At 44.8% G+C, this 15634-nt stretch overlaps 1 protein-coding gene across 1 annotated transcript; it reads right to left on the bottom strand.

Annotated features, from left to right (window-relative positions):
* Positions 1-455: 455 nt before the first annotated feature.
* LOC308159361 (rho-related GTP-binding protein Rho6-like) lies at positions 456-6283 on the bottom strand. The gene is made up of 5 exons (XM_080533131.1): positions 6151-6283; positions 5580-5667; positions 1306-1415; positions 902-1036; positions 456-777 (listed from the first exon to the last, which is right to left on the bottom strand). The coding sequence occupies exons 1-5, from the start codon at positions 6268-6270 to the stop codon at positions 532-534; spliced, it is 699 nt and encodes a 232-aa protein (XP_080389257.1). The 5' UTR covers positions 6271-6283; the 3' UTR covers positions 456-531.
* Positions 6284-15634: the final 9351 nt, after the last annotated feature.

The following is a 15634-nucleotide window of genomic DNA, read 5'->3' as shown; positions in this document are numbered from 1 at the left end:
GAACATTACCTGCAGTCTGTAGTGTCTCAGGTCAAACAGCTTAAAGTGCATTTTGTGTACGTTTGGGGTACACAAGATTCTAAAACCAGAATACTGCAACTGATCACCTCCTTAACAAAGACATACATGCCTGTCATATAGGCATGTATGTTACAATGCAATTTAACACCGTTTTTTTTTTTACTGTCCTTACAAAATAAAGTCTGCCCAAAGCTATGACTGGTGAGGGGTGGGGGGTGGGGGGGGGGTGTGAAGATGAGGAATACCAGTATACAGTAAACTTCAGTATACAGATTAAAAACATGGAGGGCAGCAGTCTGTCGTTGAGAGGGTCTCGTGAGGGTGGGGGAGGAAAAGACGGGGTCCAAGAGAAGCCCCCCTTCCTTCGAGATCACACTTTATTTCCCCTCACCCTCGACCAATCAATGCCCCTCCCCCTCCTTCTGCCCGTTCGTTCGTCCGTCCAGCCAATGGAGCGCTTCGCTGGTCACTGCAGCAGTCTCCCTCTGTCTCCCCCCTGCATCCTCATTTTCACATGACGGAGCAGCTCTTGGCCTTGTCCTTGCTGAAGGTGGAGGAGAGCAGCTCCGAGCGGCTGGGCAGGTGGAGGAGTCTCTTGGAGAGGCGTCTGGGGGGGTTGGGCTTGGACGAGGGCTGGAGCTTGTTCATGCAGGCCAGGGCGGCCATGCGGAACACGCTGTGGATGCTCTTCTCCGAGGTGAAGGCCGAACACTCCAGGTAGGCCTCGGCTCCCAAGTGCTTGGCCATAGCTGAGCCCTGCAGCGGGATGGTAAGAGGGAGAGAGAGGGTGTGAGTGAGAGGGCGATGGTGAGGAGTGGGAGGAGGGAGAGAGAGAGAGAGAGAGAGAGAGAGGAAGAGAGAGAAGGGAAATAGGACACACCTGCTCATGGGAGACGGGTGTCTGCTTCTGATTGGACAGCTCCATGAGCGTGCACACATCCGTGCGCAGGTCTGTTTTACAACCTATCAGGAGGATGCGTGTGCTGGGGCAGAAATCCAGGATTTCCGTCTTCCACTACGAAGATTAGATTAGATTAGATTTAGATTAGATTCAACTTTATTGCCATTGCAGAGAACCAGAAGTACCAGACAACGAAATGCAAAGACAATGACATATAACTACCACAGGGCTGTTACGGCTTCATCATAAACTACAGCTGTGATTGTGTGAGGTGTTTTGGGATAATGATGACTATGGGGAGAGGGGAAGGGTGACAACAACAACAACAACAATGATGATGATGATGATGATGATGATGATGAAGATGATAATGATGATTATACCTTCTTCAGTGCACCGTCAACTATGTCTGGTCGGCTGATGTCGAAGCACAGAAGCACTGCGTCTGAGTCGCTGTAGCAGAGGGGTCTGACATTGTCGTAGTACGGAGAGCCTGCAGGGACACACAAGGTTGGCTGTGGGTCAGTGACAGTGTTTTCAAGGGCTTTTAGAGGGCCTTCACACCGTATTCCCTTGTATTCAAAAGAGGTCATTCTGAGACAGTGATTCATGGCTGCTTGGGCATGGGGTTGGAGGTTGGGGTGGGAGTGGGGGTGGGGGGAAGTTTCTGGGCAATGGGGACAACAGTTTGATGCTAAGATGGTGTAGGCGAGGCTTGGATGCTCTGTGCTGACAGAAAGAGACACTTTAGTACAAGCACAAGGAGTCTGTCCCCCCACTGTCCGCCACCTCCCACTCCCCCCTGGTAACTACGGCAACAGCCTTGGTAGGTAATGCTTGAATTCAACACTATTATAACCCCTCACCCCACCCATTTGAACACACACACACACACACACACTCTCTCTTTTCTTCTCTTCCCCACCCTAAGACCTACAGTAAATCATTTCACTAAGCCCCACGCCTTCTTCCCACTCACTGGAAGAATTCTTCCAATAAATCAAATTAGCAAGCACGCACGCGCACGCACACGCACACGCGCACACGCACACGCACACACACACACACACACGCACACAGGGTGACAGTACACTATAATTCTACCCCAATCACACCCCTGTTACACAAAGGATTTATATTAGACTCTTGTTTGTGTGTGAGAATTCCCACTTGAAATCCGATAGCAGAGACGCAGATCTCTCTCTCATCCATCACACGAGACTCTCTCGTAGATTTGGTTTGTTTTCGGGTGTGTCTGGTGTGTCTGGTGTGTTCTACCGTACATGGAACAGAGAGATGGCAGAGGGTTTGGATGGGGTCTTTCTTCCTTACTTCCTTTTTTTATTGTTTACATTTACATTTTAGCCATTTAGCAGACGCCTTTATCCAAAGCAACTTACAACAAATACATTTGTCTAAGTAAGTGAAAGATCTATCCATCGGTCATTGCAAGAAAAGGTAAAATAGAATAATACAGAGTGTGTGTGTGTGTGTGTCTCACTTTAGTTTAATTGTTTCGCTAGTGTTCCCCATAGTGCCCTTTTTTGGGCAAAAAGCACCTGCCCTTCCGTAGGTCTGGGCATGTCCCTGTTCTCAAGTAGCCAGGAAGTGAGTGAAGTGACTTAGTCACTACATGTCTGTACTCGCAGTTGTAAAAGTGGGCCAACGTTTGTGCTTACATGGCAATAAATCACACCATATGTGTGGTCCCCTCTGGTCGGCAGGAAGAGCCCTGTGCTAAAAACAGACCTGGGCAGGATGTCCGTCCTCTATTGTGTTCCCCTCGACACACAGCCTCATCACTCACAATACCAACACTTAGATTTAATTTCCCCCTCATGCTTGTCTAACCCAAATGTGCTCCGGAAAGTCGTTAATACTAAATAAACCAGGATGTAAGAACTTAAGCAAAGTTTACCCCCCGTGGGACTTTGACATACAATGCTGCCTTGACAGGATATCATGAAATATAATATATGTTTTGATGATATTGTAGAATGAATTATTTTATTTTTTTCAATTTGCAATTTCCTGCTCCTTGTAATCCAGTCATCAAATTAAAATATGTAGTTTATTATATATTTATTACACAGTTCAACAATCTGTCAGAAAATATAACCGGTAAATTATGTTTTCCTCTCAATCTGTACCTTAAAATGGGTAGATCAGCTTTGAAATTAGTCAATAGAGTTTAAGTTCTATCCGATTGCACTGCTTGCATCATTTCTCGTCCCTTTTATTCATTTATAAAAACATGTTTTCCCTCTCCCCTAATTGGAAGACATGAAAATAAAGCTAAATAAAATGTACACAGATACACATAAATATGAATATAGACCCTTATAATTTAGAGATATTATGGGCTATTGTGTTTGCCAGCAGTCTATTTGCAGCACAGTAGCACATTGGCCTGGTTCCTCTGAGTAGGAGACAATGCCCACATTGGCATACAGTGGCCCAGGGTGACGCAACACTGGAGAAAGAGATGGCTGTGAGCCCCGGAGCTGGGAGAGGGTGGGAGCCCTGACACCTCCCACACACCCCCTGGATAGAGACACACACACCACACACACAACACACACAACACACACACCCCCCCCCCACACACACACACACACACACACACACACACACACAGCTTCTGAAGAACTGACATCATGACAGACAGGCCATGATTTCTTGATGAAAGCTGGAGAAGCAGAAGTAAGGTGAATTGAAAGGAGGGTCTCACTTTGAGAGGGCAGCAGCACAGACAGGAGTAGCATAGTGAACTACACATCAGACACAGCAGCAGCAGCAGCAGGATCTTCCTGTTACACAACCCACTCTGCAGCTCTGCAACAACAGCCTGACCCCATAGGGACCTTCTCCCTCTATCCACAGAGGAACGGCCTGGGAAAGTTACAGGCAAAGTGAAAATAATAATAATAATACAGAGATACACGCTTTAGAGAACAACGTGACATGGCCATGTAGGGCAGGCCAGGACGCCACCACAAGGACAGATAAAGCGCTTTGCTTTAGCACTGTAGATAAGGACAACTGGAGGGACGTGGGACGGGGAGAACAGGGGAGTCCTGAGGTGTTTCCACTTATATAAGGCTTTCAGGCCTGGTACATCGGAGAGGTACTAAATATATATCTTTCGCTCGATCTCCCTCGTCTGTGCCTTCTGCTGCTCTCTGACAACAACACCCCCCCCCCCCCCACACACACACACACACACACACACATACCATCCACCCCACACCCACCTCTATGGCCAAGGCAATCCCTTTCGCCAATGAAAGCCCCCCTCTGCAGGCCAACTGGCACAATTGGACTCCCTCCAATCAGAGAAGCCAACCCAGGCCATAGGATCTGATATGAGATTGATTTTGTTGCTTCTATCACATTCCGACACGTAGAATGGTGTCATCATGTCAGCGGGTCACCACAACTAATTACAACAGCAAGTAGTAAAAAAAATATAATCTATCTCTAAGCATAAGGTCTTCAACCATTATTAAGATGAACCTTCTACATACCCACAATATAATGAACAAATACAAAATGTGAGATGTTTGACAAATATGCATTGAACTGGTCTATGTATGAGCGAGCTATGTATGTGTGTGTGTGTGTGTGTGTGTGTGTGTGTGTGTGTGTGTGTGTGTGTGTGTGTGTGTGTGTGTGTGTGTGTGTGTGTGTGTGTGTGTGTGTGTGTGTGTGTGCGCGCGTGCGTGTGTATCACAGGCTGGGTTGTACTGAGGTGGAGCTGTCATGTCAGACCCAGCCTCTCAGGATAGCTCTCTTGAGAGCGGATCACTGTCACATAGATTCTATCATTGTACAGTATTCCCTCTAAGCCAGAGAGAGAGGGGGGGAGAGAGAGGGAGAGAGAGAGAAAGGAAATGAGAGAAGAGAGAGGGAGAGAGAGGGGGGGAGAGAGAGAGAGAGAAAGGGAGAGAGAGAGAAAGGGAATGAGAGAGGAGCGAGATAGAGGGAGAGAGAGAAGAGAGAGAGAGAAAGGAATGAGAGAGGAGAGGGAGAGAGAGAAGAGAGAGAGAAGAGAGAGAGAGACAGAAAAAGGGAGAGAGAGAGGAGAGAGAGAGGGAGAGAGAGCAGACAGGAGATGAGACGGGAGCAGAAGCACCTCCATTCCATTCCGCATTACAATGAGCCTGTCCGCCACCTCCACCAGCCTCCCCCGGCCCACACAATCTCCCTACAGAGACCTACAGTCTCCTGCAATAGTGGACCCACTGGTTAACAGGATCAACTGATAACCATCTCACTGCAGGACAATGTCAAACAACAACACAACAATTATGCAGAACTGAGACGGTAAATAATCAAACAATGGCCTGCAATCACTCAGTGACTGCTGACCAAGTCTGATAGCATTGTGTGCAGAGCGGGTGGGCGGTAAAGAAAGGCTATCTATGGTCAAGGCAGAAGGAAAGAAGTCAGGTTTTACTGCCACAAGTCCTCCCAGAACTTGAATGATGAGCCATTTCGGCTACTCTCTTTGATTTTTATCTTGGGAGGCGTTCCAAAAAAAGGCTATAGCCACTTCCATGATGTGTGAGTTTGCGGCCACTGTCTCCACCGTTTCTACAGGTAGACCAGCTCTCATTGTGATGGAGAGTAGTATAGAGAAGTGTGGTTCTCTCACCTGACGTGTCCCAAAGACTGAGCTCCACACGCTGGTCCTCCAACTCCAGGCAGGCTGTGTAGTTCTCAAATACTGTCGGAACGTATGTCTGGGGGATGGAGCACGGAATGCATTCGTTACTAAACAATCTATGTAGATATAACATACATAATTGTAAAGGTAACCTCGATTGTAAAACCAGGGACCCAAATCATCTCAGTGTGAAATCTTTCTCTCTTAGTGAATCTAATATTTACAATTCACCATCACAATTTGTGTAACATTGACAATTATCAATCAGTCTATCTCTGATCAAATGATCAAAGATAATGTAATCTGACTATCTAATGAAGTATTCTGCTACATTAATATCAAAGTTCATGCTTTGGACAAAACAACTCCGTGGTAATAATACACAACTTTCATCATGGAATTACAGGATTTGTTGAAATGACGCGATTTATACAACTAGATAAATAAACCTGACGCATAGAAATGTACTTTGTTCTCATTAGCGTGTTTGTCTTATTATCATCATCATCATCATTTGTAGAAGTGTTCCAGAAGAGCCAGATCATGTAAAGTCGCATACCTCTGGATAGCAGTCCTTGGCCAAGACTTGCAACATCGCTGTTTTTCCGCATTGAACGTCTCCAACCAGCACCAGTTTACATCTGGCCACCAAAGGCTGGGTAAGCCTCCTCTCCTTCATTGTGGATATGGACAAATAAAGAGTATTCTTCTAATAAATAAACAAACAGAAGAACAACTTTGTAAATCCTCTGCCTGCCGATTGATCAGTGCGCTCCTGAGACTTCCACTTGCATACGGTGCTTGCAGAGAGCGATCTGTGCTGAGTTATGACACTGCGGAACTTTATATTGTCCCGCCAGCCAATGAGCGTTCTGCTGGTGGTCGCGCAGCAAAGCTTCGGAGCGCACATATACATACAGAGAGTAGCACTTGTTTTAATAGGTAAAAGGCTGAGAATATGAAGGAGATAAATAAGAGACACATCGTGACGTTAGAATTATAAGGTTCTATCTCCATTTTTGGTCAAAATTGAGTTTTTTTTTGCATAATCTGATCCATGTTTATTAATGCCAGTGTGGTGTTATTTTTAAAATGTTGACATTTTTGAGTTAGTAATTAATAAAATACAAAGGTTCCATCTCACAAAACATAATGGAATGTAAAAACGTTGACGCTCAATATCTCTGAACTACCCTAAACGGAGATAGAACCTTATAATTCTAACGTCACGACATGGCAGTCAGGTCTATAAACTCGTTAAATTATATCTTGTCAGAAAGAGAAATTATTATTTCAACACTTTTTTTGTTTGTTAAATGTGTGTCCTTATACGAAAGGAAATGATGAGGGACATACACACATATCAATAATAACGTGAATGATATTGACCATATTTATGTTAATTAAATATGCATTCATATAATATCTCTCAAACGATCTCACGATTGATTTTCGGGTATTGGACCAATCATGACCACCCTAGCTGATCGTTTGTGGTCGATTTGTTTGGCTTGATTCAGTTGCTCTTTTCCTGTAGAAATGTATAGAACAGAGAAATGAACAGCGGCACGTGACAACGGAGTGTTGACGTAGTATATATAGCGGCATTTAAACAAACCCCTGTTTCATGGCCACAATGACCTAGTTTTCTTTGTTTATTTTATAGTCAGAAAAAAAAAATAGGTCAAACTCAGACGCATTGACCTATATCTGAGCAATTACACTTATGTATCTAAAATAGATCCCCTCTCCATTCTCTCTCTCTCTATCCCCTCTCCATTCTCTCTCTCTCTCTATCCCTTCTCACTCTCTCTCGCTCTCTCTCTCACACACACACTCACAGACACACACACACACACACACACACACACACACACACACACACACACACACACACACACACACACACACACACAATGCCCCACACAAGGGTCAACCTTGTCTCCATGCTGCCTGTGATAGCTTTTTGGACTTTTACAGATATGAAAATGTTTTTGTGTGTGTATTAGAGAAGCATATCCTTCCTCTTTGGATCGGCAGACTCCTGACTCCAAAAAGTCGTATCTAGGTTCAAGGGGTTCACAGTCTTGACAAGCAACATTGGAAACATGTTGTCTTCACGGTCCCCTTGTGAACTTCCCTTCCTGTAACAAATGAGACCAAGATAACATATGACTTATCAGCTAAAATACAATTTAAGTAGTTCTCGTCACTGCAGTTCTTTGTGAGAGCCCTGCGCAATACAAGTGGTCACAAAACACTGACAGACTTTATCTGTTTATCTGTTTATCGCTTGTATGTCTATACCATTGCACAGGGTAGACAAGGGATCCCATACCTGAATCGATGTGGGAAAAAAGGGAGTTGCACAGATGTTTTTAAAGTGCTGTATGACTTTCCCCAACATGTCACTTTTACATGTATGCATCAAGCAAGCAATCACAACTAGGGTACATTTACATTTACATTTTTGGCATTTAGCAGACGCCTTATTCCAAAGCGACTTACAATCAATACATTTGAATACTAAGCATGTGAATCATCAGTCCACCATTCGTAGCAGGAAGAGTAATCTAGCTCAGGGCCGGGGCCATTGATAGAAGGAAAAACCTTCTCCTATCACCTTCTTCTAAAACCTAGTTGTTGTTTTTTTACAATCAATACATTTGAATACTAAGCATGTGAATCATCAGTCCACCATTCGTAGCAGGAAGAGTAATCTAGCTCAGGCCCGGGGCCATTGATAGAAGGAAAAACCTTCTCCTATCACCTTCTTCTAAAACCTAGTTGTTGTTTTTTTACACTGGAGAAAAAGAGAAACAGTACAAGGGGGGCAATAGAAGTTCTTAGGGACACAGTAGAGGGGGAAGCGGGTGTCTTTAGGAGACGTAGTGCTGAGGGGCAGAAGATGTCTCAGGAAGAGCAGTTAAGGTGTAACCTGAAGAGATGGGTAGTGAAGATGGGTAGTGACTCTGCCGTTCTGACAGCCGTGGGTAGTGCTGTACGACTCAGGGACCTGGGACCTGGACTCAGACTCCTGTTTTCAGAGTTGATGGAGTTAGTTGTAATGGATGGCATGGAATGAGGAATGGTGTTTAAACATGTGTTTGATATGTGTTTGATGCCACTCCTGATTCCGTTCCATCCATTAGAATGAGCCCAGTCTCCCCATCTCTCCATCCACCAGCCTCCCCTGATGCATTGTACTCAAGTTTCAAGTTTCAAGTTTACTGTTACGTCACATTACACAAGTGTAAGATAGTACATTTCTTAGGCTTCGATTCCTGACATTGCAGCACAAGACAATAAGGCAATAGGTAGAATACAAGATAAACAAAAAAACTGTTACAATACAGGGCAAGTGACAATACGATTATTTACATTTATCAGTATTTAGCAATTTGTAGACAGTAAGGCACTAGGCTTAATTCAATAAAAAAGTGTCAATAGTACACGACATAAGTGAGAGTATTAAAGTGACTGTGAGCTTAAGCTTATGTAGTCCGTATGCATGGGATGTGCTCATTATTAGCATCTGTTGTTTGTCCTGGTTCCTTTGTTTATTGTAACTGCCAAAAATGGCCCCTGGTTTTGGCATGGATTAATATTTCTTATGACGACTGATGGATAGACGATTCACTTACTTAGACAGATGTAGATGTATTGTTGTAAGTCGCTTTGGATAAAGGCGATTTGACTGGGCTAGCGATGTATTGGCAGAAGATTGACATTCTCTACAACACAATGGTAAATGGTAAATGGACTGCACTTATATAGCGCCTTTACAACGGCCTCTCATTCACCCATTCACACACACATTCACACACCAATGGCGGCAAGATGCCATGCAAGGCGCCAGCCCGCTCAATTTGGGGTTCAGTGTCTTGGACACTTCGACATGTGGCCAGCCGGCGCTCGAACCGCTGGTCTGACAACCTTGCGATCATTAGACGGCAGCTCTACCTCCTGCGCCACAGCGCCACAATACCTACCACTTTGTTGTCTCAGGTCATGTTCTCACATGAAAGTCTGAATCAGGACCCGGAGCAAATGGATGAGTTTGCAACATTGTTGCATAAATTATTTCTCTGATTTGCTTTCTCACAGCCCTTTATGTTGATTGGTCATAAAAATGTAAAATTGCCCGTTCGTCCCGCTCTTATCCAGATCAACATGCATGCGCTGTTGTTTTCCTATGGACAGCCTCGATGCGTCGTTTCTAACCGAAGCGAAACCACCCTTTTCAAGTGGAGCATCCGTTGGTTGTTTGCTCCGGGAGTGACTTCGAATGCGCGTTCTCACAGCTCCAAACGACGCAGAGCAAAGAAAATTTTATCCTAAACTCCGATTCCAAGTGAAGCAAATGTTCTAGTGAGAACACACCCTCAGACATAAGTTAGCAGTGGAATTTGAAGACACAGCATCGTGAGAGTCGATTCCGACGGGGAGTCGATTCTTCTCCCTCTCAGCAGTGAGACTCCGAAGAGTCAGAAGAGTCGAGAGTTGATTATTTTGGGGTCGACTCCCCACCACTGATGTGGGTTGAGGAAGAGTGAACAAACACCGTAGCTGGGGTGTGCAGGTGCAACCAGTGTGTGATATCCTGACATGTCTTTGGGAGTGTGTCAGTTAGTGTTTATGTGTGAGGGCGCCCCTGTGTGCGAGCATATGTTTATGTAAGAGTAGCGTGTGGTGACCCCGGTACAGACAAGGCAGAATGCTGCCTGCCAACCTCAAATAGATGACAGATGGCTCCATCACTCATATAACAGACAATTCTAGAAGGTCAGCCTTTTGGAAAGGAAGTGGAGCATGCTGAGTTGTGTGCCGAACATGAATGAAAAACACACACACGAACACACCGTAGTGAATTCTACTGCCACATAGAGTTGAACAACACATTGATGCTATTTCAAATGGACCTCACCTGGTATTAAACACACCAATCTCTGTCTCGCTCTCTCTCGCTCTCTCTCCTATTTATCTAAAATAGATACACAAAAGAGATGTACTAATGTAGGCTATCTAAAATAGATACACAAAAGAGATGTACTAATGTAGGCTATCTAAAATAGATGCATAAAAGAAATTTTCGTATATATTGGTATCTGTTACTACTAAAAATGAAGAAGAGTTCTTGAGCAAATTTAAGACTTGTTTATTCAAAAAAGCAGGTTACACAGCATGGCCCCTCAATGGAGCTGATGGTCCGAATCGGTCACAGGATGTGATGGATGTGAAGAAAAAGAAAGAGGCAGAGCCCATCTGTGCAGAGGACTTTATACCCTGCCACTGCCACTATCGCTGAGTCAACTAAACAGAGTCCACGTCACTTTAATTTGGTTGAATACAAAGTATACCAGTGAGACCATAGTAGGTGAGGCCATTCTCCGTCCTGCAAATAGGATGTCATTGTCTTATTATAATGCAACTCACCCTATGGTCTAATACAATTCCAATGCAACCTATGTTATGGGCGTCTTGCTGACTCGGGCCCCAATGCAATTATATCTTCCCATGATGACATTCCTATGGGCGTCTTGCTGACTCGGGCCCCAATGCAATTATCCTCCCATGATGACATTCCATCCTCTGCACATGCATTGTCAAAAGGCCACCGTGTGTACCAGAGGGCCATGGCTATGGTTACAGAGCATGAAAATACACTACACTAGTCTTCCTGGGGTCCGACACAACAATCCTATTTGGACAGAGTGAAGTCAAATGTGTTGCCAGGAGAGGAGAAAGATTCCTAACAAACAACAGGCTTGTTTAATTTAAGAAATCTCTCCCTATCTCTCCTAACAGAAACAACACAAACGGACGGTTATCTAGTGAATAGGGGAACGAATCAGATAAATGACAAATATGTTTCTGCCCTCAAGCAAGCCCTGGATGAGTAAAGAGGGAGTCAAACAGAGTCTCCTACTGTGTTGCTTTCACTACGTGGCCGTTGGGTTGCCATGGCTACGGCCAGCTGCAGCAGTTGATGCATGCCCTGGAACGTGTTTCACTCTCTGTTTGGGTTGTCGGTTGGGTTTACACGCTAAGTCATATGAAAATACACTACACAGCCCCCCTCGGAACACGCAGAGTGTGTTCCGAAACTAAACGACAGACAGAAAAACTACATCAACCCATCAACTACATCAACACATCAACACATCAACACACCAACACATCAACACATCAACACATCAACACATCAACACATCACTCAGTTCATCATGCATAATACAAAAACTGAGATACAGAAATTTCCAACGACCGATGTTTCCCTCGTCCGAAGCGGCAGGGTCAGAGGTTGCTAGCACATGGCCCCAGTTGGAGAACAGCCTTTACCGCTGTCTCAGATTGATAACACTTTCATAGTCAGGAGCTTCCATTGTCGCGTAACCATTACATCACTTCACAACCGACATCAATCACATGATATAGAAAGAAACAAACAGGAACCGAAGCAAACAATCACAAAACATCACTTAATAAACAAATCATCAAAAGAGGAAACAAAATCAGAAAGCAAAGCAGAATCCAGCTTTTGCTCATCAGCTATGTCGGCCATCATCAAAGCATTAACCAGAACATCAGAAATACACTTTCCAAAACATTTGATTAAAATACCAAGTAACATAATACAGATGATAATGACAACAAGAATAATAGCGACGGACCTGATCATATTACCAATACCTGAAAAAGCAGAATCAAAGAAATCCAATGTATTCCAACCGTGTTCTTTACGTAAATCCTCTATACCCTTCTTGTTAGATTCATGGAAATCATACAGAGCGTTACCAGAATCCGAAATATAACTGCAACATTCACCGCCTATCAAAGCACAAGTACCACCCTGACTGGCCAAAATAATGTCCAAAGCCATTCTATTTTGGAGAGCTACATTCTTAGTTTCAGTCAATTCAGTAGCCAGGGCAGATACTACAGCATCCGAAGCATTAATGTGTTTTTCAAGAACGGATGATAGGGCACTTAATTCAGTCTGAGAGTTGTAGACACCATAACTTGGGAATATTAGGCCAAAAAACTTCTGAGCGGTAGATAACGCCCTACGACTACGATGGGTTGCTTGTTTGTGAAGTACAGACATCTCTTCCCGAGTAACTTTCCTAATCAAAGGTATCAGATGAGCTAAATAACAAAGACCCTCACTCAAAGCAGGAAGCTTAGAGAATGCATTATTATCACACACAAGAAACACACCCTCCGGGAGTTGAAGCTCCGTACCAGGATACACGAAAATGACACCACCTATACAAGACGCGGCCCCTAGCTGACGAAGCGCGCTGCCATTGAGCCGAGATTGTATGTCAATACAGGTTGTAATATTTACGAGAGGCATGACCTTAAGCTGCGTGGTGCCTTTCTGCCGTCTGGTAGTATTGGTATCATGTAATTTCATTTGAGGCACCATAGCACAATCAACAACTTTACATTTCAATCCAGAAATAACAACTGAACCTCTCCACCGTGTAGAAGTCACACTCCCAGAACATAACAGATGAGGACTCAATGCAGTACCATTCAATTGAACGAACATAGCTTGGATAATATATATCTTCTTCGGGCCTGTTGGTTGTGACAAATGTGTAAGCCTATCAATAATAACCTTCCCCACACCGCTAGGCCTATGGTGTTCGTTAACTGCTGCTGTCAGACGTTCCAACACACCAATATCCACACCTGCATAGGAAGAATTTAAAGGAACCAGAATCGTGCTGGGCTGACAAGAAGAGCTCTGGTTCTTGCCCTGTAAAACAAATTGGGCTAAACCCTGCCAATTATAATGAAGCCATTCTGCTTTAGTTAACGGTATGGGGAAAAACATAGGAGCAGACGCACTTACAGGGACCTGTTGACAAATCCAGCAATCAGAATAATTCATTTTTGAAGCAAAATCTTTCATGATACTAGTGGCAGAATTAGGGTGGGACCGTGTCCCCAGGTGATTAGAATCATACAACAAATAATCGTCAGTAGCGACTACAATCGCCTTCGTAGAAGCCTTTACAGCAACATTTTTAACCTTTCCTGGTAACTCAACTGGAAAAATATATTCATGCACAAATTCCCTACAGTCCACCAAAAAGTCGTGTGGAAAGTCAGGAATGTTACTACAAACTTTGTCCTTGAAATTGTTGGATTTGTCAAACACCTGTTCACCGATATTACGTCTAGCACACCAATACGAGTTCACCTCATTGTCAACATTAGTTAATGTCACAAGTGTTGACATTAACTGTTGTGTAAGTGTAATATATTTGGCATCCAGTAAGTACCACTCAGCCGCTTCAGTCGAGGCATAGATCAAACAATCATCAACAGTACAACGTGAATGTGGGCAAATAAAAGCTCTACCTAATGTGATAAATCTTTTCTGACGTCCAGGCATAACAGTGTGTGAGTGAAGTGTAGCATTGTCCAAGGAAGTCAATGGGGTAGGAACACTAAGGGGTATATTAGTCTCTGAAACGGCATGGCTTGAGTTTCCTCCTAATTGGCCTCGGTGTATCACGGGATCTGTCTGGTTGGGGTGTATCACTGACAGGTCTGTGTCTCTCAATGGTACCTTGGTCCGGGCAGCCGCCCGGGTTGCTGACATCTCCGTCTGGAGCATTGTCAGGGTCGGAAGGGGTGACAACAGGGGCAACACCAGGCTTGGTAGAACCCCCAAGAGGGGTGTCGCAGTCACTGGATCCTTCACGATCTCCCTTGGCCCGCTCATCTCTGGGCTGGACAGGGTCTGGGACGAGGCCCCCGGCATCATCTGCATCACGGCGCAGATACTCACCAACATCTTCGTCAGCCTGGATGTCCAAGCTGTGGACTTCCTCGTCCCCAGGGGTCTCCTCACCATCCTGCTGAGGCTCTCCCTCATCGTCCTCATTGGGTGCCTTGATGCAGTGATGAACGTGATACCAGGTGGGGGACCCCTTGATTTGGATGGCAGTCCCAGTGCACCGAACGACCTCGTATGGTCCTTCCCGTCGAGCCTCATGCCACTTCCGTCTGTAGACCTTCACGTATACTTTGTCACCCGGTTGCAACGCGTCCTTCCTCTCCTGTGCGTTCACCTCCTCTTCACGTTCCTGTTTGTGGAGCACATAAGAAGAGATACTCTTTTGCCGGTTAGTCATGTACTGTACATAGGCTTTCATGTCACTCTCCAAGAGAGCCAAACTTGGCCCTTTCCCACTGGTTCGTGCACAGGGAGCTGTCATTATTCTCCCCATAGCCAGTTCATGGGGAGTCAAGTGCAGCCCTCGAATCTCACTGGAACGACAGGCCATCAATGCAAGAGGGAGTCCTTCCACCCAATTAAGACCTGTATGCTGACAGACCTTAGAAAGACGGTTCTTAAGGACCCCGTTCATCCTCTCTACCATCCCCTGGCTTTGAGGTGAGTAAATACACCCAAATCTCTGCTTGATTCCCAACTTTTGTAGTATAAGCTTTACCGTCTTATCCACAAATTCCTTACCATTGTCTGACGCTATCCTATCTGGAATTCCAAACCTAGGTATGAATTCCCTGCATAGGAACTTTGCTACAGACTGAGCATCCTTTTTTCGAGTGGGGCATGCTTCTACCCATCTGCTGAACCTGTCCACTACAACTAACATGTACCTGTATCCTGCAACAGGACGAATCATGTCCACATAGTCAATCACCAAATGTTTCATTGGCCCGTTTGGGGTAGGGATATGCCCAGTTCCCACTGGTATTCCAGGTCTGATATTGTTTTTCAAACAGACCACACATTGACCAAGGATATGGTCTATTTGTTCCAATAAATATGGAGCCCAAAAACCATATTCCTTGGTGATCTTGCGTCTTACCTCCCCCCTGGCCACATGTGCTAATCCATGGGCTTCCTGTATCAGCATGCCTAATAAATCTGGGGGTGCCACAACCAGTCCCTCATGATTTCTCCATAGACCTGTGTCATCCTGACTAGCCCCCCTTGTTAACCATAGGTTTTTGTCTAGCGCATTTGCCCCACTCTGTAACATCAACAAATCCTC

Source organism: Nansenia antarctica, assembly GCF_963989245.1.
Source record: "Nansenia antarctica genome assembly, chromosome: 6".
In the NCBI taxonomy this organism is placed as follows: domain Eukaryota; kingdom Metazoa; phylum Chordata; class Actinopteri; order Argentiniformes; family Microstomatidae; genus Nansenia; species Nansenia antarctica.
The sequence above is the reverse complement of the archived record's forward strand: the minus strand, read 5'-3'. Positions and strand labels throughout refer to the sequence as shown.